The sequence below is a fragment of the Artibeus jamaicensis genome, unplaced genomic scaffold, assembly GCF_021234435.1.
Source record: "Artibeus jamaicensis isolate MK-2021 breed Jamaican fruit bat unplaced genomic scaffold, CSHL_Jam_final scaffold_474, whole genome shotgun sequence".
NCBI classification, from domain to species: Eukaryota; Metazoa; Chordata; class Mammalia; order Chiroptera; family Phyllostomidae; genus Artibeus; species Artibeus jamaicensis.
In genome coordinates this window covers 6,703,903-6,731,207 of record NW_026522046.1, presented here as the reverse complement: position 1 = coordinate 6,731,207, position 27,305 = coordinate 6,703,903, and the positions used below count along the sequence as shown (strand labels likewise).

General features: G+C 40.8%; 1 protein-coding gene across 5 annotated transcripts in view; it reads left to right on the top strand.

Moving 5' to 3' along the window:
- Positions 1 to 27,305, top strand: part of YEATS2 (YEATS domain containing 2) — an 85,078-nt gene that overhangs the window by 38,415 nt on the left and 19,358 nt on the right. For 2 of the 5 annotated variants that reach the window (XM_053657705.1, XM_053657703.1), the window contains exons 11-19: positions 2,520 to 2,759; positions 4,531 to 4,689; positions 6,379 to 6,482; positions 8,535 to 8,642; positions 9,136 to 9,318; positions 17,926 to 18,184; positions 20,303 to 20,464; positions 21,903 to 22,072; positions 23,103 to 23,261. In XM_053657705.1, coding sequence (XP_053513680.1) covers positions 2,520 to 2,759; positions 4,531 to 4,689; positions 6,379 to 6,482; positions 8,535 to 8,642; positions 9,136 to 9,318; positions 17,926 to 18,184; positions 20,303 to 20,464; positions 21,903 to 22,072; positions 23,103 to 23,261 — 1,544 coding nt within the window. Of the gene's footprint in view, positions 1 to 2,516; positions 2,760 to 4,530; positions 4,690 to 6,378; positions 6,483 to 8,534; positions 8,643 to 9,135; positions 9,319 to 17,925; positions 18,185 to 20,302; positions 20,465 to 21,902; positions 22,073 to 23,102; positions 23,262 to 27,305 lie in introns of all 5 variants that reach the window. The other 3 variants (XM_053657704.1, XM_053657701.1, XM_053657706.1) reach the window with 2 other exon arrangements.

Genomic DNA, 27,305 nt, shown 5'->3' with positions numbered 1-27,305 from the left:
CTTCCATGCGAGATGCACTGGCAGGCAGCAGGTCACCCTGCCGTCACCTCCTCACCATTGTAAACGAACTCGCAAACATTCCCTGTACAGTTGGATGGTTGCCTAACAAAAACTTCAGTCCTGATTTTGCAGTATTAATGTTGGGTTTTACAGCACAGACTTTGTAAAACCAGTTTCTCTTGTCAAGTGCCTTTGTGCCTTGGGGCTTCTTTTTACAACAGGCAACTCAGAGAAGCAAGGCTTATCCAAGTCCATAAGGTTGGGGCATATCATTAAACTGACTTTCTGCTCTAGTTTGGGTTTGTAGGTTTGTCTTACCGGAGAAGAACAGAAGAATGTGGATATTTTAACAACCATATTAGAGAGGAGATAGGCATTAAAAATACAACAAAGATGAGGGGAAAGACCCGTTTTTACCATAATAAAGACTTTTCAATCCAGTTTAGGGAACTATCATAATTAATACCAAGCAGATAAAGGCAGTTGCATTTTTAAGTTGCACCAGTCTTTTTCATTAGAGGGAAGACTACTTCTCATTTGTCGTGGCACGGAGAAATTATAAACAGCCGTCTGAGGACAGCGCTGTGTCGCAACCGTGTCCAGCACTGTCGCTGCTGTGCAGAGCGTAACGTCTCTGCCACTGTCGTTGCACTCGAATCTTTTAGTAAATGTAGTAAATTCCAACTAATTCCAGCTAATTCAGTGAGTTGCCGTTCTTTATAGTGGTAGGTTTTAATTAAAGATACGTGTGTTTTAAGCTATTTTATGTATAGTAAATACAGAAATATATTGAATTTTGACATTTTTAGGTGGAAGAAAATTATATATTTTTTCTGGAATTAAAAAGCATTAATTTTTATCCTTTGACAACTGCAGTAGTTTCTCCTAGTAAGTTACAAGAGACTTTTCAGGTCTGATTCCCGATTGTGTGAACTTAAATATTAAATACCTTATTTAAAATGTAAGATTCAGCATCAACAAATGTTTAAGTATTTAAGTGTTCACTTATATAACTTACATGTAAGAAATAAAATTGATTCTAAGTGGTATTAGTTTAGTCTCTTAGACTGTATTTTCATGTGATATTAATATTTTAGTTTATACATAAAATCTCAACTTTATTCCTCTTTAAATTTTAGTTGCATATTTTTTAAAAATATTTTATTTATTTATTTTTAGAGAGAGGGGAAGGGAAAGAGAAAGAGTGGGAGAGAAAGATCAATGTGTGGTTGCCTCTCATGGGGCCCCTACTGGGGACCTGGCCTGCAACCCAGGCACCAGCCAGTGCACACCAGTTTTTTATCATTCTATTCTAAGCAAAAGCAAAGTACAATTATTTATTTTTAGAGAGAGGAGAAGGGAGGGAAGAAGAGAGCGAGAAACATCAATGTGTGGTTGCCTCTCATGGGGCCCCTACTGGGGACCTGGCCTGCAACCCAGACATATGTCCTGACCAGGAATCGAACCAGCGACCTTTTGCTTTACAGACCCACGCTCAGTCCACTGAGCTACACCAGCCAGGGCAAATTTTAGTTACATCTTTATGGGCATTTAATAAGATATGATATCATTAGATTAAGTGAATTTTTTTGAGTTTTCCTCTTTAATATAAACAGTTTTCGATTTATATATAAAAAGTTGGGAAAACATCATGAATTCATCTACTTTTTAAAAATATTTTATTTATTTATTTATTTATTTATTTATTTATTTCTAGACAGAGGGGAAGGAAGGGTGGGAGAAAGAGAGGGAGAGAAGCATCAGTGTGCGGTTGTCTCCCATGCCACCCCCACCAGGGACCCAGCCCACAACCCAGGCATGTGTCCCGACTGGGAATTGAACCGGCGACCCTTTGATTCCCAGGCCAGCATTCAATCCACTGAGGCACAATAGCCAGGGCTATTTTAGATTGTTTAAGATTTATAGTTAATATGTTTTCTAGTTTTTCTAAAGAAGCATTTTACACATATTCTATGCATATTTACATTTGTTAAAAAATAATACAACAGGCCTCACATGGGGTCACTTACACCAAGCCTCATGTCACCAAACTGAAACCGAATTACATTTTCGGCCTCTCCCAGAAATGGAATCTTAAAGCAGTGAGTCAGGAATCCCCAAGTCTGCACTGGGTAGGTAGGTAGTCTGCCTGATAGGCCCCTGCCATCCGCTAAGGAAGGTCACCTCACCACAGTCAATTTGCTTTTTACTCCTCCAGCTGCCTCGTTCCTGCCCCCTTCTGCCTCTGAAAGGCTTTCATTTTGTACGGCTTCTGGAGCCCCTTTCCCTCTGCTAGATTGGATGCTGCTTTATCCATGAATTGTTGAACATACTTCATCTCAAAATGTATAATGAAATAATAGATAACCACAAAGTATATTTATTTTACTGCTAGTAAATGGCTTAACTGCTTGCTGAAATGATGGAAGATTTTTATTGTTTCATTTTCTCACAAAGGTAAGGCTTTATTATTTCAAAGTGATTAATGATTTATCATTTGCCTGTTTCATTTCAAGCAGGATTCCCAGCCAATACTGAAACTGAGAGACACACTACATTTTATTCTTTGCCATCTTCATTGGAACGAACACCCACCAAAATGACAACATCCCAGAAGGTTATGTTTTGTTCTCATGGCAATTCAGCTTTTCAGCCAATAGCATCAAGCTGCAAAATCGTGCCACCGAGTCAGGCTCCTAATCCTGAGTCACCTGGGAAATCCTTCCAGCCCATCACCATGAGCTGCAAGATTGTTTCAGGTACACAGATGATGTGTGTAAAGTCGATGCGTGTAAAATTGTTGGAATGATAAAACAAAGTACTGTGAACCCTGGCTGGTGTAGCTCAGTGGATTGAGCACGGGCCTGCAAACTATAGGATCGAGGTTAGATTCCCAGTCAGGGCACATGCCTGGGTTGCAGGCCAGTTCCTTGCAGGACAGTTCCCAGCAGGGGACTCACGAGAGGCAACCATACACTGATGTTTCTCTCCCTCCCTCTCTCCTTCCCCTCTAAGCATAAATAAATAAATAAATAAATAAATAAATAAATAAATAAATAAATAAAATGTTTTTTTTTTTTTTTAAAAGAACACCTTGATATTAAAAAAAAACAAAGTACTGTGGTTTTAAAAAATTTTTTTTAGTTCTACTAAGCTGGGTTTTTGTTTATTTAACAAGTAATCACTTTTGATTAGCAAAGCAAAGCAAAGATGCCACAAAGCAAAAACAAAAGTCGTCTGTATGGAAACAACTTTAGAGATGAGGCAAGAAGTGAAACTCAAAGAAGTCAAATTTTCATCTCCAAGAATCAGCACAGGAAAATGTTCTCTAGGATTATGGTTGAATTTGAAGTGGGAGTTACATTTTGGGGATTATATAAGGATACCAGAGCTACTAGAAAACATGTAGAAGCCTTTCAGTGTGCAGTTGAAATATCTTTTATACTCTCTAACCACATGAGAAAAATTATTTATTCCTATTATCAGTAGGTAGTTCTGAGCCTTCATTTTCGACAAGGTTGAATTACTCATTGCCTGAAGGCAATTTCACATTTATGTTGGATAAACTTTTAGTGGGAATATACTTTATGGTTTTGACTCTACCAACTCAGAAAAGACATGAAAGGGAGTCATAAAAATATTTAGGCCCTGGGAGGCTTTTGTATGGTACTTCATGAAGGGGGGCAGGAATGGTCTTTGTTAAAAATCGAAAATTAAGTGGAAGTATGATCCAAGGCTTTGAGATTGATGAGAACTAAAGAATGCATCATTTTACCTACCAGTTAGAAGCACTTTGGAACTTGCTCATTCAGAGGTGGAAGAGGCTGAATGTATAAATTGGTTTGAAGTTTAGAGAAATTTGTGGGTGACAAATTTAGTCAGTAAAATACAACAGAGGGTGTTTGTACATTGGGAACCCGGAGCATGTTCTGGAACATGACTGTCTGGATTGTGGCTGTCACATAGTGCTAACGGAAACTCACTTGGAGTGAGTGACTTTCCTAGTTTCCTGTTGGAAATTAATTGCAAATCAATACTCCTGGTTCCTAAGGAAAACTGTTCACTTAACTAATTTCCTTACTAATTTTAGCATCTTCGGGTATAGCCAGTATCATAACAACCTGCCAACGATGATAAGAGATTTATCATCTAGAGATTCAGCAGTTTCACACTTATATAAAGCACGGCTTATTGAACTTTAACGTGCCTTCGGGGGAACTTGTTAAAATACAGATTTATATTTGGCAGTTCTGGGGTAGGGCCTGAGAGTCTGTTTCTAACAAGCTCCCCATTGATGCTGGTGCTCATGGTGCTGTCCCACGGATAAGGCTGCAGAGGGCGAAACACACTGATCCCCGGCCTCCGCCTGCTGCTGCTGAGTACCTGACGCATACAGTCGTGTTTGCTTTCCCAGTTTGTCACCTCTGTCCTGGCAGTCCTGCCCTTCTTTCTTTATCTTCCAGCATCTTCTTATATGGATTGAATATATCTATTTTGCTTAGTGTATTTTTCTCTTTTTGATTAATAAAGGTTCCCCTATATCAACACCAAGTCCGTCACCATTGCCTCGAACCCCAACTTCCACTCCAGTCCATGTGAAGCAAGGTGCTGCCAGCTCTGTTATTAGCAATCCTTACGTTATCGTGGACAAGCCAGGGCAGGTGCTTGGAGCCGCCACTCCCACTGCAGGTGTGTGTGTGACCGCTACTTACACGATCCGAAGATTGGGTCTTTTTAAAGATGAAATTCTAGCGTGACTTAGTAGCCATTTAATGGGAGATTGAAATCTTTATCCATGAACAGAAGGGAATATATAAGAGTAACACCAGTGCTATTTCTGAGAGAAGATGTACTCTTTGTAAAAGTTTTGTTTTAGTAGTTTACTTAAGATTTCTTTTTAGTTTCTAAAGATTAAAAGTAAGCCATAATTAATTTTCAAAAAAAAAATTGATTTTATTTCATTTGGAAGACATTCATTCTTTTCGTGCCTGCAAGCAGTGTGGTTACTAACTTTTTCAAAGTAAGCTTTAGTACAAGAATAATTTTGTGAGCCCTGTATATTTCACCCCAAGTTAAAAAGCCATCTTTACTTTTCTGTGAATACGATGATTTTTACGTGTGGGAGGAAAAGTGTACCCCACCATTATAAACAGAAAACGCTGATGGGAAGAGTAAAAAACGGCTGTGGACTTACCATGTTGGTCACCATCAGCTCATGTGACTACAGACTGCATTTCAGCGTTGTTTTAAAAGTACTTGCACTAACATTTTACTTACTCCTTTCAATTAAACTACTTAAACATGTGCTCCTAAGTGTAAACTTTACTGTAGTTTTCACTTCTAATTAAGAGAAATTAGGAGAGAGGCCTGTGACATAATGAAACTTTTTCCCCAAAATATTTTAACACACATGAAAGTGTCAGGCCATTCCGAGTAGAGGTTGTTTGTTAGTTTGTTTGTTTTGGTTTTGATTTTTTTAGAAAAGTTGGTTCTTTTAACAGTTACGGCGATTGTGGAACTCTTTTAAAAATAAATGCTGCTTTCCGCCCGGCTGGTGTAGCTCAGTGGGTTGAGTCCAGAATCAAAGGGCTGCTGGTTTGATTCCTACTCAGGGCACATGTGTGGGGTACAGGCTAGGTCCCCAGTGGGGGGCTGTGCAAGAGCAACCACACATTGATGTTCTCTCTCTCTCCCTCCTTCTTCCTCTCTCTAAAAATAATAAATAAAATCTTTAAAAATAAATAAATAAATGCTACTTTCAGAAATTACCAAATAACCTTTTGAATGTGTATGTAGGGATGCTAACTAGGTGTCCTGTGAGGATGTTTAGTTTGGCAATCAGCCAGACGTCTTTGCAGACAAGTTTGTAAATGGGTAGATGATCAGATACCATTTTTGGTCATTTTTTGACTGTAGATAATGGGACTTATTTTTATCAGACCCTGATGGTAGTTGCACAGATGGAGTATACAATGCGAAACGTTGGAGGTATTTTCAAAGAGGTATAACCTTCTGGTTACTACTTAGAAGGAGCTAGAATGTACTTGAACGCACACAGTTTGGCACATTGTTAAACAACCAATACCACTCTTCTAGTGTTATCTTTTTATATAAGTAACAGAGCATGTATATGTAAGTGTACTTATTTTACTTGTTATTCTACACTCCCTTGCTAGCTTCTGTCCCTTTTCAGGTTAGTGAAGTGGTCAGCTTTGTAGGATGAATCCTTGTATTTTTTCTATAACAGCTTCAGGGTTGTAAGTTTTCAGCCCTTAAAAATGAAAAATAAATAGTGGGGAAAAGGAGAGGATGGTAGAAAATGCTTTAAAATTTCATTTTGCAATTTATACTTCACTTTTACATCTGCCTTGTTCACAGGAAGTCCTACCAACAAGCTCTCCGCTGCCTCTCAGGCCTCCCAGGAAACAGGTTCCCCTGTTCCTAAAATTCATGGAAGTAGCTTCGTAACTTCTACTGTCAAGGTAACACTCTATTACATTATTGCATTTTGCTAGTTTTAAAGACAGTGTCTTTCAGTTCAACAATAGTTTGTCAGTTGATACTGCAAATTATGTGAAGTAGAACCTTTCGGTGTCATGCTCATTTTCACCAGGGGCCACATCAGTGTTGTGGTTGCCTTCAAAGGGCCGAATGTAATTTTAGGACTGTATGAATGTAACTACTCCATAACAATTAAGCTAGAGCTCAGTGCTGCCACTGGGTAGAAACAAGGTGTCAGGCCAGATTCTGCCGCAGGCTTGTGTTTGCCACCTGTGCTTTAGGCTAATAAGTAATGAGTATCTTAAAGATCATCTTACTCCAGAGTTCTATACCTTACCTTGATCTTTTCCTAGTGTAGAAAATGTTTCTCCCCCTGACTGGTGTGGCTCACTTGGTTGGGTGTCATCCCACGAAGTGAAAGGTCGCTGGTTCAGTTCTTGGGCAGAGCACATGCCTAGGTTGTGGATTCCATCTAAGTTGGAACACATACAAAAGGCAATCAATCCACGTTTCTCCCTCTCCCCCCTCCCTCTCCCTCCCTCTCCCCCTCCCTCCCTCTCCCCCTCCCTCCCTCTCCCCCTCCCCCTCCCTCCCTCTCCCCCTCCCTCTCCTCCCTCACCCCCTCCTCTCCCTCTCCCTCCCCCTCCCCATCTTCTTCTCCCTCTCTTTCTAAAAAAATAAATAAAATCTTTATGTAAGAAGGAAGGAAGGAAGAAAAAGAAACTATTTCTCAATGCTTCTTTCTATTGGTTACTCAGTATCTATTTGAAAACTTACCTGATGAGGCTGCCTATTTTTATGGGGGTGGGGGTGTGGAGGGAGCAGCTTTTTAATATATTTTTCCTTATAAAAATATTCATCTGACAAATACCTTTTTCCTATATTTTTACCAACAAGGAGTAAATATATTTCCTTATTTTTCCATATGTCAGTCATTTAGTTACTTAAAAATAATTCTTCTATCCACTTTGGTTTTCATTTTTCAGAGTAATAAGTCCTTTGAAATTTGGACCTGACTTGTTCAGATCAAAGTGCTAGATATACGCTCACTGTTTAGCAAAGACAATACTTACTCTTTGGTTAGTCATTCAGCTTATTGATCATTCTCGGGACTGCCTTAATGCCAGGCCTTTTGAGGTATAAACTCCTGTAGGAGAGTTCCTAAGAACTCAAATATTATTTCTCCCATGACGGGTGCAAACATAGCATTTCTTAGGCACTTAATGATGATGATACAGGCGAATTTTGTCTCTGAATTCAGTGTAGTCTGTGAGCATTATGTTACACAGATTCCTGAATTGAAATAATTTCCATTAAAGTCTTAATTCTTTGCCAGTCTGCTTTTTAATATTTGTTGATGATCTCTTCATTACACAGTGAGGCAGTGTTCTTAACTTTGTTTCTTTCCCTTAACATTTATTTATGACAAATTACCTCTGAGATTTACATTTTGTATTTGAGAATTAAAGACAAATGACACTGTTTTGGATGTTGACTTTTGTTGTCTTTGCATGTGCTAATTGAGTTCTTTTGGTCATTTTGTGTTTTAAATGCTTATTGAAAAATTTCCCCATGCCCCGGGTATTTCTTCTGTGTACAGATAACAAATCAAGTTGTGAGTACTCTGAAACACTGAAGCACTCTAACTGCTCGTCTCATTCATTTATTTATTTAGTACATAGGCTCTAGGGATAGAAAAGAAATCAATTTGGCAGGAGACTGGAATTGCAAACCAGCAAGTGAACTAAACCTTAGGGGTGGTGTGATAGGAGCCTCCCAGCGTATGGGGCACAGAGGAGTGGGTTTCTGCCAGGTTACCTTGGCGTTTCCTGCCAAGCCTTTTTTTGCATTTGTTTGATATAAAAATGCTGGTATAGAAGACCCCAAAGAGGTTTGGGCTTTTAGTTTTGGTTTGGTTTTTGGTTTATGGTGCTAGAGAATGTAACATACTTGTATTAAAGATAAGTGACTATAGAGTATGTGAAATCACGCATTTTATCCTAATTGTACAATATGTATTTTTACATTCACAGCAGGAAGATTCTTTGTTTGCATCTATGCCACCTCTTTGCCCAATTGGGAGTCACCCTAAGGTTCAAAGCCCCAAACCCATAACTGGAGGACTTGGAGCTTTTACAAAAGTGAGTGTTTCTTAGGGGATTATCCTACAAGTCATAAGGTCTTGTTACGTGGTCTTTTTTGCGGCGTGTTGGCGTGGACGGACGCTGCCCCGCAACAGGTAACTCACTGGTCTGTCTCAGTTCTAAGACCAGGTCCTACTTCGGAGATGTGCTTCCACTCATTCAGTGGTGTCCACAGGACAGCCTTGGGGCCCAGCAACACGGGAGCTTCAGAGAGCACAGTATGTTTCTCTGCTGCCTGTCACCAGTATCTAAAACAGATGACTGGGCTCAGTTTGCAAATGCAGAGGATCAAGTCCAGACCCTACTGTGGTCCCTTTAGTAGCTGTTGTGGGTCACCTTGAAGCAGTATTTTTACCTTTCTGGTGGAGTCATTCTTCACAGACCAAGCTTCATTAATTCATTAATTCCTACAACAAACAGAATAGATTCAGATATTAGTAGCTTTTGTCTTGGGATATTTATTCAGTATCATTATCATGTTTGTTGCAAGGTAATCATCAAACAGGAACCTGGTGAAGCCTCTCACGTGCCCACAACAGGAGCAGCCAGCCAGTCACCACTCCCTCAGTATGTGACTGTGAAAGGGGGTCACATGATAGCTGTGTCCCCTCAAAAACAGGTCATAACTGCTGGAGAAGGGACTGCCCAGTCACCAAAGATTCAGCCCTCCAAGGTTTGTGTTGGGTAGGGATGGGGAGGTCAACAGGTAAATGACCGTTATTTGCCTAAATAATTAACAAGTGCTGGCAAGGTAAAGGGTGACGAGGTTGCAGTCCCGGAAACCCCTGTAGGTGACAGCCCATTGGGAAAGCACATCAGTTGCTGTGCGCTCCTCCTGCTCTTCCGGTAATCCTTGACAAGAGCAGGGGCATGCACAGTGCGACGGGGGCTCCAGGCACAGAGGCAAAGGGACACTACGTTACCTCTATGGCAGCGAAGGTGATTGACTTCACGAACACAGCTTCCCACCGATACGTTCCGAAATGGGTAACTGACAGCACCAAGGTCTTACATGCGGTTTACTTTTTTGTTTCTGGTAGGAGGGTACTGTCGTGTTACCTCTGATGTCCAGGCTCTGTGATCTGTGCAGTGATGGTTGGCTCTTTGGAGAGTTTCTTTTCTGTATAATTCGGAAGTGTGGGGAATTAAGGTGTTGGGAGAGCAGTAAATTACACACAGATTCATGTTTTCCTACAACTAGTGACAGAGGATTTGAACCCATGCCTGCTGATTCCAAGACTCCTCATCCCAGAGCTAATTAAAATGTGTGCCATCGTCTGTACTTAAACATGCCGTTAGAACATTCGAAGTTAAATAATCCGACTTAGGGGGCAGATATATTCTAAAGCTGTTAAGAACATTATGTGAAGTATTTGTTTTTCAACTTGAGACCCAGCCTATCTAGGGAGAGTTCATTGTTTTTAGGGGAAAACTTTACAACACACAAAGATTTTATATTGCTTAGTCTAGATAGCTACATGAGGATCAAAGTGAAAATTTACGGTGTCATATAGGTGGTCCTAGAATGTGTAAGGGTCCGTTCCTTTCCCCAGTGTGTCTGGTCATAAGAATCACTTGGCGACTAAAAACACATAGAGATACCCAGGTTCCTGTCTCAGACTTACTGAATCAGATCATCTTGGGGGTTTGGGGGTCTGGATGTTTAAAAAGCTCCCCTACTTAAACTCGTATGATCAGGCACATTCAGGAACCATGGAGCTCCAGCACCAGTTCAACTTGGCGGCTTACACGGCCAGAACCACTAAGATGGCTGCCCCAGCGGCTTGCTGATGCGCCTGCTGTGGTTTTGACCAGGGGCAAGTGTTTTGTTAGTGTCTGGTAGTGAGTGAGTTACTGTCATCTGGACTTCCTACTCAGACACTTTGTGTATGTTCATCAGAATCTCTTTTACTTCACTTCGAGATATATGGTACTACCGATTTTGGTTTTTGAGTTAATACAGCATTGCTATTTATGCTCAGACGCTCTAAATAAGTTAGTTTCCACTTTGCGCTGCTTTGCATGTTGCAAATCCACTCATCCAGTGGTGCAGGAGAACTGGATTGGCTTTCTTGTCCCGTTGCCGCACACCCAATGGCAAGGAGGACTGAGAGGAAGTAGATGGGTTTGCACTAGAATGCCCTGAATAAAGTTTAAGGGCACTAAAAAGAAAAGCTACAGAAGAATATGAGAGAACTGCAAAGAAGCACTAGGGCATGAGAAGACGTCACCGTTTATCCAGGAAATTTAATTCATGCTTTGGACTCAAGATACGGAGCTCTCTGCACGACCAGGCAGTCCCTGCTTATTGATGAAGTACATTCCTAGAAACTGCTGGAAACCAGAAAGGATGAACAAGATGGGACTGTTTTACTTTCCATACAACTTTGGCACAGTATAAACACAGCTTATTTTCTTCATGAAAGTAGAGAGGGGCTCAACTTTTGACCTGAAAAGAGATAGGGATCAGTGGGTTCATGTGGGAAAGCAGGCAGTATGTACAGTAAAAAGAGTATTCAGACTAGAAAAAATAGAGCTTCAGACTAGAGCTTGTTAGAAATCTCAGATCTCAACCGGTGATTACTGGTGTGGCCTGGGCAGGTTTATCTCTGGGAAAATATCTTCTGTCTTTCAGTTGTAGATTAGAGATCATCACACGGGAGGGACCTAGCACAGAGCAGGTACTAATGCAGATGACTGGGGACAGGCCTGCTGTACGCATGCACGAGTGCCATGGTAACAGCAGTTATCACTGAGCACTAAATCGTAATTGGCTGTGATGTTCAGTGTCTGGAAGGAAAGTCACATGTACAGAATCCTCACCTTCCTGTCACTGAAGTGAATTCTGACCTACAAGTATCTGTAAAGGGCGCAGGAAGGGCATAAGTAGAAACATTGAATCAAAGCATGAATCTAAGTGACGTGTTTATAACAATACAAAAGGAAGGGTGCCTGCTTTGTAAAACTAGAAGGAAATTAGGAGTACAGAGAAGGTTCTAGGCCAAAAGGTTATAGTGTTTGAAAGAAAAGCAAAACTAATTTAGGGTTGTAGTTTCTACTGAAGAGCCTTCCTTGTGTCCATAGACAGCTGTGTGTCGGGTTCCCCCAGAAGAAGGCCCAACTTCCTCATTCTCTAGTTTTTAGAATGAAGGAGGAGCTGTTAATCTTGCCAGTGCTGTGTTCTTAGTGGATAAGCTTTGCTAGTAAAAACTGCCCTCCCGTGGCCAACCTAGGATACCACGTTTTATTTGACTCTTGGAGAGATTGTGTCATATCCTGGAAATTTTGAAGCAGTTAGTGTGGCGATAGAGTTTGGCGTAGGGAGAGAAAAGCAAGTCAGATGCATGGAATTTGGGGAAAGTAAGTAAAATAGGTTCAATATGTATGTATTATTTTGTAAGAAATTGGCTCTCTTTAGGAACACAAAATAGATTGTGTGTAATTGAGCTTATGCAATAGGCAAATTTGCTATATTTAGGATATGTGAAGACTTGTCCTAGAAAAATGTTCACTTGCTGTAACCAAGATATCCAAAACCAGAAGCTTAAGTAAGTTTATTTCTTTCATACATAAAAGACCAGTAGGCAGTTCTGGTGTGTTGATCCCACAATCATGAAGAATCTAGATTCCTATTTAGTTGCTTTGTCATTCTCAAAATTTGATTTTCACCTTGTGGGCTAAGATAGCTGCTTCCATCTCATGCTGCCATCTTCGTATTTCTGGCCAAGAGGAAGAGAGAAGGGGAACCGGAGAGAGGAGGCACAGCCAGAAAGTTGCACTCATCCCTTCTGTTCACGTGCCTTGAGCCAGAAATCAGCTGTGACCAGACCTACTTGTGCAGGGGCCGGAAAACATAGGCAGTGTTGTAAGTGGCCATGTCCCTAACCTGACAACTCGGGGCTCTGTTTCTGTGAGACAGAAGCAAAGTATGAAGTTGAGGTTCAACTGGAAATTTCTGCTATACACCGAAGATGTTTTTCTGTTACTAAGAAACTCTTTTAAGTGAATGCACAGAAAACTTCCTGATTATGAAGAAGAGTTTTTGTGTCTCCACATCTCTGGGGGGTGACCCTCCCCGTTCGGCAGCCACAGGAACACTGTGTTGTCTGCAGAGTGAGGCCCACACAGTCAGAATGAAGCGGTTTGCAGGGTCCTCGGGAATTGTTTTAATGACACAAGACGGCTAGGGGAATTCTCTTCTCCGTTCCAGGTCAGCTTGCTTCTTTAAAATTTGTTCTTTCATTCTCTTGTTTCTTCTTTCTTTCCCTCCCTCCTTTCTTAAACTTAGATAAAAAGGGGGAGACTATTGTATACAATAAACGACTCCCATGTACCCAGTATGTAGTTTCAGCAATTATCAGCATTTTGCTAATCTTATTTCTCTTCCTAGAATATTTTAAAGCAGAGATCAGATGGTACATACTTTAATTTCTGTATGACGAACAATCTAGGGTTTAGGATCAAGGTCCAGTGCCCTGGGCAGATGCTGAACACAGTGACAAATACCCCTCAGCACTCTCTCTGTATCTGCTGAGTATCCAAGTAGTTGTGTAGATTACCATTCTTCAGGTTATAGTGTTATGGTCAGCAGCAGCGATCATTTACTGTGTATTTCCTGTTGGCTTGCATTTTATAAACTTACTCTTTTATGCCTCATAATCTTACGAGATAAATATTATTGATGAGATGTCTAAAGCTAAAGCTCAAGTTAACAAGTTAAATAACTTACCAGCTACTATCTGAAGAAACAAAACTGGGAACCAGGTCTGACTGCTTAGAAACACCTGTGTTCTCTCTTTTGTGTTATTCTGTAGTTTATGTAGGCGACTGGGGACATTTCCTTGACATCAGCCTATTATCCAAGTACATGGCAAGTGTATTTCTCTACATTCACATTCCTTGAAAAGAAACATATACAATTTACTAATTATTTAACGTAAAATTCTCATTTATCAGCTGTATGTGGCTGATCATCTTTTCCATCTATTTAGTAATCCTATTATTTTTTAATTTATAAAGATTCTAAAAAAATAAGCCCTGGCTGGTGTGGCTCAGTGGACTGAGTGTTGGACTGTGGACCAAAGGGTCTCTGGTTCGATTCCCAGTCAGGGCACATGCCTGGGTTGTAGGCCAGGTCCCCAGTGGTTGGACACACCAGAGGCAACCACGCATTAATATTTCTCTCCTCTTTCTCTCTCCTTTCCCCTCTAAAAATAAATAAAATCTTTTTTTTTAAAAAGATTCTAAAATTTCAGTAAAATACAGAGAATAATCAGTACTAATGTAATGAATACTATCCCTGAATTAGTGTTACTATTTAATTTAAATCATTTCTTCTCTAAATAAAACATGACTGGTGAAGTTCACTTTGTTCTTTTCAAAAGCAACACTGTCATGAATTTGGACGTGTAGCTTTCCATTCCATACTTCTATTATGTAAACACATAGCTGTAAGTAACATGTAATGTTTGCATGTTTGAAAATTTACATAAAAGATACAGTGGACCCTTAAGCGAGATGGTTTTGAATTGCACAGGTGTCCTAATGTACAGATTTGTTTCAGTAAGTGCCTGTGCTCTTTTCAGTCTGTGGTTGGGTGTCCATGGATGCAGAGGGCTGACTCTCCGTGTTGAGCTGCGCTGTTTTTTGTAGTGGACTTGGGCATCCATAGGTTTGGTACCTGCGGGGGTTCCTGAACCAGGTCCTGGTGGATACTGAGAGGCAGCTTGGGGTAGTGAAGTTTTGGGGGAGCTGAGTTGTACTTGGTTTTTCCAGCTGTGTGGGGTGTCAGCACCCCAGATGTCCATGCTCGGGGGTTCCCTGTAGTCCTGAAAGTACAGTTGCTACAACATGGGTTACGTGCGTTTTCACTTTTATTAGACATGCTGATGCCTTTTTGGAGTGGATATACAAATTTACTTTTCTACAGTCAGTGAACAAAAGCTCCTATTTTTTTATATCCTGTGGCCAGTTCTTGGCATTATCAGACTTTTACGTTTTTCCTCTCCAATCTTATGGGTAAAAAGTACTTCTTTATCTTTTTTGCCTTTTTAGGGCTGATCTTTAGCCATTCTCATAAAAACCTTTTCATCTAGTTTCTGGTGAGAAGTTCTCTTTATAAAATAAAGACCTGGGGAGTGGAAGATACTGCCCCACCATGCTGTTAATTATATTGGTTCTTCTAATTGAACATCCTACTATTTGTTTTAAAAGAGCTCTGTAATAACTTCCAGTCAAAATGGCAGCATAAGTAAACACAGCTTGCCTCCTCGAAAAACCACATTAAAATTACAACTAAATTATAGAACAACCATCACTCAGAACCATCAGAAATCGAGTTGAATGGAGGTCTGATAACTACGGAATTAAAAAAACCACATCCATTCAGACTGGTAGGAGGGGAGAAGACATGGAACAGACTAGTCCCACATCCATGTGTGTTGAATAAAAAATTCTAGAGGGATATCTCGGGAGCAAGGATTCCCAGCCCAGGGTTCCAGTGCCAGGAAGATAAGTCCCCATAACTTCTGGCTATAAAAACCAACAGGTATTGAGTTGATAGAAGAAACATGGCCCAGAGGAAAAAACAGATCAAAACTCCAGAAAAAAACAAGCCATTTATCAGATGCAGAGTTCAAATACTGGTTATGAGTATGCTCAAGGAATTTAGGAACTCAGCAGTATTTAAAAGATCCAGTTAGAAATGAAGAATTTCTAACATAAAGAATTTGGAACATAAGGAAGCAAAAAACAACCAATCAGAACAAGAAGAAAAAAGAATCCCCCCAAAATGAGGATAGTATAAGCAGCCTCTGGGACAACTCCAAGAGGTTTAACATTTGCATCATAGGAAAAGAAGAGAGAGAGCAAGAAATTGGAAATCTATCTGAAAAAATAGTGAAAGACAACTTTCCTAATTTGGTGAAGGACATAAACATGCAAGTCCAGGAAGCACAGAGTCCCAAACAAGATCAGTGCAAAGAGGCCCACTCCAAGATTCTCATCATAATGAAAATGCCATAGGTTAAAGATAAAGAGAAGTTCTTACAAGGAGCAAGAAAGAAGTGAATTACCTACAACAGAGCTCCCATAAGACTGTCAGCTGATTTCTCAAAAGAAATTTTGCAGGCTAGAAGGGATTGGCAAGAAAGATTCGAAGTCATGAAGAACAGGGACCTACAGCCAAGATTGCTGTACTAGCAAAGCTATCATTTGAATTGAAGGGCAGATAAAGATCTTCTCAGACAAGAAAAAACTAAAGGAGTTCATCATCACCAAATCATTATCATATGAAATGTTAAAGGGACTTATTTAACCCTTGAGGGGTCACGTGGATGACAGTAGTCATCCCTGCAAAATAATCATCAGTTTTAGTCTAATGTTGACATGGCAGTGCTTCATGTACTCAGATTAATAATCTTCGAAAGCTGTTGCATCACCTGGGTTCCAGCCCAGGTGCAGATTATCTGGAATTCTGCAACAGAGTTGGATGACCCGCATCATTCACATGACCTCTCACACTCTGTTAGGAAGCGCGACCACTGCAGGGTTAAGACCAAAACTATGAACAATAAAATGGTAATAAATACCTGTCAGCTGTTGAATCTAAGAAACAAACTAAGCAAACAAGAACAGAGACATCGAGTCATGGATACAGAGAGCATTTTGATGGTGGCCAGAGGGGAAGGAAGAGTGGGTGAAGAGGTGAGGGGACTAAGAAGTACAAATCAGTTACAGAATAGTCATGGAGGTGTAAAGTACAGCATAGGAAATGGAGTAGCTAAGGAACTTATACTCATGACCCATGGACATGAAAAATAGTGTGGGGACTGCCTGAGGGAGTGAGGGACGCTGGGTGGAGGGGAGCAAAGGGGGATAGATTGGGATAACTGCAATAGCATAATCAATAAAATACAATTTTTAAAAGAGTTCTATAGTATTTTCTTACTTTTAGAGAGTTCACTTTACAGTATTTTCAAAACTAGGTATTTCTAACTTTCGTAATTTAGGTACTGGGGTCTTTCAAAATTCAGTTAAATATGCCCTGACTGGTATGGCTTGGTTGGGCATCATAGGACAAAGCAAAAGGTTGCTGGTTTGATTCCCAGTCAGGGAACATGCCTGGCTTTCAAGTTCGGTCCCGGTCTAGGGACATACCAGAGGCTACCAGTCAGTGTTTTTCTCACACATCGATGTTTTTCCCTCTCTTTTTCCCTCCCTTTCCCCCTCTCTAAAAATGAAATATTTTTTTAAATTCAATTAAATAACCTTTTTAACCTTTTAGTTTACACTTTTTCATTTTTAACCAAATGTCTACCTTTAGGAAAGGAAAGATTAGAAGTACATGGAAAAACAAGATTTCTTAAAAAACAGTTAGAAGAGGTAGCATGAGTTGCAGGATTTCGAGAGATGAAGAAATAATCGTTTTGGATGGAGATAACCTGGAAGGGATTACAGAAGAGGTGATACTTATTTTTTTAAGATTTTATTTACTTATTTTTAGAAAGGCAGGGAGAGAAACATCCATGTGCAGTTGCCTCTGGCATGCCCCCCCACTGGGGACCTGCCCCACAACCCAGGCATGTGCCCTGACTGGGAATCAATGGTGACCCTTTGGTTGACAGGCCGGCATTCAATCCACTGAGCCACACAAACCAGGGCTGATATTTAAATTTTTATAGTGGAGTTTATAGTTCTAATGACAGTGTTTATTGCACAGTTTTTCATAATGTGAAGTTTAAAATTGCCTAAGTATCTAAAGTCATGAAATGTTCATTTACATACATTGTGGTGTATATATATATTGTAATATCATTTGGTCATCTAAAAATGTTTTTAAAAATAGTAACTGGAAAGTGGTGATGTGTAGAATTAAAAACTAGAAAATCATGAGTGATCCTACTCTTTTTAAATGAATATTGAGAAGAATTCCAAGTAAATTCACTAAAAATATTAAGAGTTTTTTTTCTGAATGAGTAGGATTTTTCTTTACACTTTTGTATTTTCTGTAGAAACGTATTAGTTTTTATAATTCAAATAAGTGATAAATAGTAGCTGGGGTGAGGAGAAAAACTACAACCTCTCATTGTAATAATCTCCAGATTGTAAGAAGTATTGCTCCTGCTCACATCTGTCGTTTGCTTTCCTGCGTCGGATTGGACTCCGTTACTAATTCTGGGGCTCCACTCTGTCGTTCGCTAGTACACGTGACTGTTCTGTTCTCAGAGCTCCGGGGAGGACTGAGAAGCAGCACCGCTGGGCTTTCCTCTGTTTTAAACAGGTCGTTGGGGTGCCCGTCGGGTCCACTTTACCTTCAACAGTGAAACAGGCTGTGGCCATCAGTGGCGGCCAGATCCTTGTAGCCAAGGCCAGCTCTTCCGTCGCCAAAGCAGTTGGTCCAAAGCAAGTTGTGACCCAAGGAGTTGCCAAAGCAATTGTGAGTGGAGGCGGAGGAACCATTGTCGCTCAGCCGGTGCAGACCTTAACCAAGGCTCAGGTCACTGCTGCTGGCCCTCAGAAGAGTGGACCGCAGGGTTCAGGTAACTAACACTGCTGGGGCCCTTTCAGCAGCACCTGCCAAAAATGTTCTTTGCTGGTGGTTTCATTTGGTATTTGATTCTGTCTAGCAACACCTAGTAAGAGGGGTGTGTGTGTGTGTGTGTGTGTGTGTGTGTGTGTGTGTGTGTGAGAGAGAGAGAGAGAGGGAGAGAGAGAGAGAGAACGCAGTAACAATAAAGATGGAGGGTATTTTTATGATGCTGCATTCAGGTTTTAATTATAGTTCTCATTCGTCCTCATCTCCACTTTGGGGTGTGTTCCAGACTTCAAACTTGTGGTGGTCATTGCAGCACTTTGGGGTACTTGAGCATTCTCTGTCACACAAAAGTTTAAACACTCTGAATGTGTTTTGGGCTTTGATGTGTCGTTTCTGTGGTGGCATGAAAAACATGTATACGTAAGACATTAAGTATTTACTAACTCTTGAAGGTCTTGATGAAGCTAAAGAGCTGCTGCGGTGAGATGGAAGGGTAGAAGGCAGGGGGTGTACCAGACGGAGGCTTCAGAGGTGGAGGACCGCAGGTGATGACAAAGCTCATTTGTGACGTAGAACATGAGTGCTAGAAGAAGCGATGTTTGCAGTTTAGAAGATCAAGCACCTGAGAAGCCAGAGAATTAAAATGTCATCTACAGTGCGGTCACTGAGAACGAGTCTTTAGCATAGAGAGGCTTTGAGTCAGGAGTCAGTCTTCAGCAAATGAGAAGTGACTGGGAGTTCAGTAAATAAGAGCAAAAAAGAGAGGTTAAGATGGTATAGCCAAGCATAAACCTCAGAGGATCTGTGTTTTGTTTTGTTTTGTTTTGTTTTTCCTAGAGCGAGGGTTGATAATGGTCTAAAAGCCAAACTGGAGAGCAAAAAGGCACCTTTCCTAGTCCTGGCTCTCAGATATTATGGTAATATAATAAACAAACAAAACAACCCCTAGCTAAGGGAGCTGCTGGAGAAGTGACATCTTCAGAGGATTAACAGGTTTAATTTTCACAAAAAGAAATAATGTTCAAGGAGGTTGAGGTTCCAGAGGGTGTAAGGACTACAGCAGGAATTCCTGGGGGGAGGGGAAGAGGGAGGGAGGGAGGAATAGGACTGGTTCATGTCAGGGCTGTGAGCAGTATAGAGAGAAGACCTCGGGTAAGGTGGCTGAACACAGGTCTGTGCTTCTGCCAGTGGCAGAAACACACAGTGGTGTAAGACGGGATTAGTTCTGATAATGGAGAGAGATGGCACTCAGTTTTAATCAGTCCCTGATAGTTGGGGGCAGCTTCCAGGGTTCTTGCTTCCCAAAGTTTTGGTGGTAATGAGGAGGACCACTTTAGCAGGCTGGAGAAGTCTCTAAGGGTCCGTTCCCTGGTGGTGACTCATATTGTTCTGTAGGCTTTGTTTCATGGGGATTCAAATTCAAAGAAACTAGAGAATTTGATATGTAAGTCTTTAAGACTCACATTTAGAAGATTTATAGCCATGTGCATCAAGAAGTAAATTCTCAGGGGTAAGTTCTTTGGTATAGGTTAGACTTTGAAAAGACGAGCTGCGGTTTTATAGCATTTGTGCCGGTTGTTGACTGTAGCATTTTGTAGCTCTTACAGTGAGGGAGGCTGGAAGTTTTGTCTCTCATCAGTGGATTCATCCCTTAGTAGAAATTGACCACAGGGGCTTTAGACAAAGGGAGAACAGTGTGTGTTCATCCACAGGTGGGATGATTATTTTACTGATTGTCTACATCACAGCACTTCTGAGAGTAACACGAGCTACTGTTAATAATTATGAGACAGAGGTGGAAACTGGAATTGTTCTGGGCAAAACAGGACATTTAGTCACTGTGTTGAAATACAAATATGAATTACTCTATAGCAGACTCTAGTATATAAATTATTTTTTAATTAAGATATTTAAGAATATCCAGCTTTAACACATTCTGCATCGAGAAATGAACTTTAGAGTTCAGTTTGTTAGTGTGTGTTTTTGTTTTGGGCAGAGCCAGCTGAGATGTTAGTGTTTTTTAATAATTATTACTCTCTGTTTTAAATTTAGAGATAACATTGCCTTCACTTCCATTTTATCTTAGTGTTTTTCCTCTTTTTTTTTCTTTTTACCATTTTAGTGATGGCAACATTGCAGCTACCAGCCACCAATTTGGCCAACCTGGCGAATCTGCCACCTGGCACAAAACTCTACCTCACAACGAACAGCAAGAACCCTTCCGGAAAAGGGAAACTGCTGCTCATCCCTCAAGGAGCCATCCTGCGAGCCACCAGTAATGCTAGTTAGTTCATCGCTAAGTCATTTGGTTCTTGGGTCTCTGGGTATGTTCATCTCATTCACCTGAGGGGCGGTCCTCACCTGTTCCTGGAAGCATTTCCATAGCGCTGCTTGGTGGCGTAATGGTAGTATTGGCCCAAATGCACTGAAAACATATGCATAATTTAACTAGAGTTGGCTTTAAATCGCCATACTCGTAGAGGTGTAGCACTGTTATTTTGGGCTTACCCACCGGAAGTTTGGGGTCAGGCAGGAACGGCACCAGGCGGAGGCGACCTGGCTGTGGAGGCGCTGTCGGGAGCCGGCGTCTGCGTGAACCGAAAGGGGAGGAGGAGCTCTGTCCTTCGCTGGGAACCAAAATTGCTGGTCCCTGGGAAGAAGTTCTGTCTCCTTCCAGAAGCCGGAACCTATTTCTGTGTAAAGGAGATAAGGATAGGACTGGAACCTAGTGTCCCTGCCTGCCATTCTTGAGACATTCTTAAGTCCGCCAGGTTCGGAGATGGAAAGGGAAATACAGCCTCAGCCCAAACACATGTCCTAAAGCCCCAGTTAAATTAAGCAATTATCCAGATACATAAACTTTCACTTTGACATGCAGAGAAAAATAATTGGGTAGTTGAAAAGGAAACAGTAAAAGGAATTACTACCTCTGAATCAGAACTACGATTGGTACAGCTATCAAGTTCATTAGAAATTAGCCACCCTTGCCAAAACGCAGTGCGTAAGCTAGTCGCCATTTTGTGTATTGCCTCTAATGGGTGATTTCCACTTTCTCACCCTGGTGTTTTTACCTCATACTTAAACAGTGTTATATCCAAAAGTTAAATGTGTAAGAAAAGGACAGTGTAAGTGTTCCAGAATTCATCAGAGAGCTATTTAGATCTTACTTGATGTATGTCACCAAAAGAAAGTAAAAAGGGTCCAAAGTCCCTAAAGTGGAATTTGAAGAACAAAAAAATAATGATGGGACACTGGGGTCATAAGTACAAGGAAAGTCTTAATTTTTCCCGGCAGTGAGGGGGGACAGAAAAGGGAGAGTACTATAAAATTACCCTGAATTCCAGCAGTTTCACTGAACTGAATCAGACACCAGAAGGTTTGGAAGCATGTCTGTGAGCACACTGAAGTGTGGATTAAAACCAACACTGGGTTAGAGAGTGTCGGATCAGACTTCCCTCAACCTTCCCCAGCGGGGTCAGAACGGTTGTCGGAGATAAGTTCTTCACTGTCCTCAGAGCTGAACTCGCCAGCTGTCATTCGGGTGAAAGTCAATAGATGTCACTCTTCAACTCTAAGAAGTTCTCACTCTTGTCAGAGAAAGGAAGAGAAAAATAGGAAAGGAAAGGAACGATGCTGTGAAGGAGACCTCCGTGGGCTCACCTGTTTCTCCGCTGAGCTTCGTGACACTTTTTATGACGTTGCTGCCATCGTTGTATTCACAGACCTACAGTCCGGCTCCGCTGCCAGTGGAGGTGGCGGTGGTGCAGGAGGAGCTGGCGGAGGCGGCGGCGGTGCAGGAGGAGGAACGGCGGGAACCCAGAGCCCCGCTGGGCCTGGAGGGATAGCTCAGCACTTGACTTACACGTCCTACATCCTCAAGCAGACCCCTCAGGTCTGGTCATGGTGACTGGTATCTTTTTCAGTGTGTCATTTATTAACTGCCTTTAATTGTAGTGGATTTACCATTACAGATCTGGGATAAGGAGTCAAATACTGACATTGTAGCCATGTTATAAATCTGTATTATTTTGGGTTTGCTTTATTTTGAGAGAAGAGGAAGTAGAGATTCAGAAAGACTTAAGTAACTTATTGAAGGCCAATCTGGTAATCCAGTAGTTACCTTTGGATTTAAACCGAGGTCTTTCTGAGTCAAAGAAAGATTTTTCACTATGCTAATGCTGCCCAAATCGTTAATACTGTTTATTACCTATGCTGAGGTAATAAACAGTATTAATGTACAGTTGAGCCCTGGCTGGTGTGGCTCAATGGATTGAACACTGGCCTGCAAACCAAAGGGTTGTCGGTTCAGTTCCCAGTCGGGGCACATGCCTGGCTTGCGGGCCAAGTCCCCAGTGGGCCATGCCCCAGAGGCAACTACACATTGTTTCTCTCCCTTTTTTCTCTTTCCCTAAAAATAAATAAATAAAATATTTTTTAAGAACAGGCTTTCAAAAAAATGTACAGTTGAGTATTTTCTCTTACAAGGAAGAAACCAAAGAGATACTATGAGGCTGTAGTGTTTGTAGTTGGTTGGATTCGAGATTAGGAAAAGGCTTCCACCTCCTCACCTTGTCACCAAAGTCTTGTCTCTCCTCTAAGGAAAGTAATGAAATTTTGGTTCTAAACATTTTTAATTGAGAAGGATGGATAGTAATCAGTCTGAATGATTAAATCTAGCTTTGGGGACTTGGTTACAAAACTCGAGTTTCTAACGCCTGCTCTGTAACCACTTTGCAGAGTTTGAGAAATGGAGATAACTGTTGGTTCTGACGCTGGACACCATTCTGTGCGGTTCTTCTGACTGAGTTGCAGAATAAGAGGAGCATTGTAGCTTGTAACATGGGACCTTGTGATTTAAAGGTTCAGAGCAAGTTATTTGAATTCAACAAATTACTGATTAGGGCTTTATTTTTCTAACTTAGGGTACGTTTTTAGTCGGCCAGCCGTCTCCCCAGACATCTGGAAAGCAGCTGACCACAGGGTCAGTGGTCCAGGGAGCACTGGGAGTCAGCACGGCTTCTGCACAAGGACAGCAGACATTGAAAGTCATCTCTGGACAGAAAACCGCTTTGTTTACCCAGGTAAGCACACGTGCACAGACAGATGGACAAGTACATGGTGGCTGTGGCATTCACATGTTTACAGCTCTTTACAAAAAGAAATTAAGGTTACATAAGAAAATGAACAATAGCCCTAGCTGGTGTAGCTCAGTGGATTGAGCGCTTACCTGTGAACCAAGGGGTCACTGGTTCAATTCCTGGTTGGGGCGCGCGCCTGGGTTACAGTAGGGGATGCAAGAGGCAACCACATATTGATGGTGATCTTCTCCCTCTCTCTCCCTCCCTTCCCTCTGTCTAAAAATAAATACATGAAATCTTTTAAAAAATAAACGATAAAATAGTATAGAAAAGTAAGAATAAACTCTTGAGATTTGGGAAAACATAAGTAGAATGAGAAGATAAAAGCCAATGTGTTATATAGATATGCAAATAGTAATGTCCTATATAGTTAATAAATTTACCAAAGCAAAACAAGGAGTATGCTTAGTTGTAAAGTTCATACTATTAGGGAGAGAGAAGAAAAAAATTTTTCTTGACACTTCATTCTAAAATTTCTCTGGAGGGACTTCATATAGGAGATTCTGAATAGCGTAGTAGGTGATTTCAGCCACAGGTGAGTAAATGCTGTATGGAATTTGGTACATGTTTCTACAGTGTTGTTTTAATGTAAGCCAAATAATAACGACAGGGAATTTTAACTGGGCGAGGAATACCATAATCATCTGAATCTATAGCTAGATCTCAGAAACTTAAACAAGGATGTAGACAGCATGACACCAGGTATTAGTAAACAATGCATTTGTTTTAAGATTTTATTTATTTTTAGAGAGATGAAGGGAAGGGAGAGAGAAAAAGGGAGAGAAACATTGAAGAGTTGCCCCTTGAACGGGTCCCGGCTAGGGACCGAACCCACAACCCAGGCATGTGCCCTGACTGGGAATCGAACTGGCGACCTTTTGCTTTACAGGATGACCCGCAACCAACTGAGCCACACCAGTCAGGGTCAACAGTGCATTTTCTGTGACTTCTATATAGAAACCAACAGTTCTCAAAGCATAGAAAAGATACTACATGTTTCTCAAATAATTTTTCTACCAAGATGATCATATAGTTTTTTCACTTTGGTTTGTTAATATGTTGAATTATATTAATTTCTCAAATGTTAAACCAACCCTGCATTCCTGGGATAAACCCCATTTGGTTGTGATATATTATCCTTTTCTGTAACATACTGAGTTTAAATTGAAAAATTAATTAGAACTTTTGCAAGGGATATTGGCCAGTAGTTTTCCTTGTAGTTCTGGTATCAGGGTAATGCCAGCCTCATAAAATCAGTTGGAAACTTCCCTCTTGGGTTTTTTGGGAAGAGTTTATGTAGAGTTGGTATTACTTCTTCCTTACCTGTTTTGTTTACAACAGGGAAGCTTTAATGGCCTGGAGTTTTCCTAATTGGGGACATTTCTAACTCTGATTTCAGTGTATTTAATAGATATAGAACTATTCTTTTTTTTTCTTGAGTTAGGGTTTGTAGTTTATATCTTTAAAGGAATTTATCCATTTCATCTGTCAAATTTATTGGCATAAAGATGTTCATAATTGTGCCTCATTATCTTTTTAATATCTATAGAATCTTTAGTGATACTCCTTCTTTTTTTAAGATTTTAATTCTTTATTTTTAGGGAGAGAGGAAGGAATGAAGGAAGAGAGGGAGAGAAACATAGATTGGTTGCCTCTCTCACACCCCCAACTGGGGACCTGGCCCACAACCCAGGCATGTGCACTGACAGGGAATCGAACTGGCGACCTCTTGGGTCACCAACTGGCACTCAGTCTACTGAGCCACACCAGCCAGGGCCCTTTTTTAATTCGTGATTTTGGTAATTATGTGTCTTCTCCTTTTTTTCTTTATATTTTTTTTACAAATTTTATTTATCTTTAGAGGGGAAGGGAAGGAGAGAAACATCAATGTATGGTTGCCTTTCGTGCGTCCCCTGCTGGGAACTGGCCTGCAGGGAACTGGCCTGCAACCCAGGCATGTGCCCTGACTGGGAATCAAATTGCGATTGTCTGGTTCGCAGGCCCGCGCTCAATCCACTGAGCTACACCAGCCAGGGCTTCCTTTTTTTTTTCTTGATCAGTCTACCTAGAGGTTTATCAGTTTTACTGCTCTCTTCAAATTACCAGCATTTGGTTTCCTTTAGTACTGGATTCCCTTTGGTCAGATGCTCTTAACTATTTCAAACACATATGAGGCCCCAGTATTTTTAAGTAGATCTTTAAAACCTTAGCTGATTTATTCTTACCTGTTATGCTGCAGCCAGTGCAGAGACTTTACCTCTGTTCTGCCACAGCTGAGACAAGTATTGTTGCCTTTTATTAAGATATAATTTACATAGATTAACCCTGGCTGGTGTAGCTCAGTGGATTGATCGCGGGCCTTCAAACCAGGCAATTGCGTTTCAATTCTCAGTCAGGGCACATGCCTGGGTTGCAGGCTGGTTCCCTGCAGGCCAGCTCCCAGCAGGGGACGCATGAGAGGCAACCATACATTGATGTTTCTCTCCCTCTCTCCTTCCCTTCCCCTAGATAGATAGACAGATAGACAGATAGATACAATTTACGTAGATTAATAATGCACAGATCATTAATGTACTGCTCAGTTAGTTTTAACAAGTGTATATTCTCATGAAGCCACTATCCCAATCAAAAGAGAGACCATTACCTTTCCAGTTTTTTCTATCACCATTTTTTCTCTTTCTGTCATCATAGCTTAGCTTTTGTCTGTTCTTGCAGTTCACATCAGTAAAATTATATAGTGTGTACTGTGTTATGTGTAGCTTCTGTTGTTCAACATAATGTTTTTGAGACTGAGCCATATGTATATCAGTTGTTTATTTTTTATTCCTGAGTAGTATTTTGTTGCATAACTTTATTTTCCTGTTGGTGGACATTTGGATTATTTCCAGTTTTTGACTCATGGGTGATACTGTTATGAACATTCTTGTATAGATCATTTCATATAGTAGAATAGCTAGGTCATAGGCTGAGTATAAGGAATTTTATAAGAAACTGACATCGTTTTGCAAGTGGTAATATCATTTCACTCCTTTGTAATATGGTAGAGTTCCACTTGTATTCATCCTCTCTGCCATGAAAGATCATTGTTCTTTTTAATTTCACTCGTTTTGGGGAGTATGAAGTAATGTCTAATTGTAGTTTTAATTTGCCTAAGGCTCCAATGCAAATTATGCCATGGCTACTACTCCTGGATTCTTCAGTTACTAGCTCTGTGACCCTGGTAAAGTCACTGAGCTTAATCTTTACATCTTTAAAATGGGGTTAAAATCTACCCTGTAAAGTTTGTGGAAAGATTAAATGACATAAGCTGTGTAAAAGTGCTTTCTGCCATTCCTGGCACACAGTATGCCCTCAGAGACTGATAAATGATCATGCATGTGGGGCACATGAATTTTTGGCACAAAGTAATCGTTTAGACTAGGGGTCAGCAGACTACACGCAAACCTTCCTATTTTTATGAATAACATTTTATTCCCTAGCTGATGTGGCTCAGTGGATTGAGTGCCAACCTGTGAACCAAAAGGTCTCCAGGTCTATTCCTGGTCAGAGCTCATGCTGGGTTGCAGGCCAGGTCCCCAGTTGGGGGTGTGAGAGAGATAGCCAGTCAGTGTATCTCTCATGCATTAACGTTTCTCTCCCTCCCTACCCTTGGTCTAAAAATAAATAAATAAAAATCTCAAGTAACATTTCATTTCCACACAGCCACTCTCATTTAAAGCTACAGCACCGAAGTTGAGGAGTTGTGGCAGAGATTGTATGGCCTGACAAGCTTAATCATGCCATTTGCATGAAAATTTGCTGAACCTTACTTTACACTACTCAAACTATAATTTTTGTTGAATAATTCTCCAGGAAATGCTAATCCTGTGCTAGCCTAGAGTACCATAAATTTACTCATTTAAATCTGGCCCCTTGGTTCAGTTTTCATGTTTAAAGATTATATCTAAGAGCACTTTGCCCTGACTGGTGGGGCTCAGTGGATTGAAC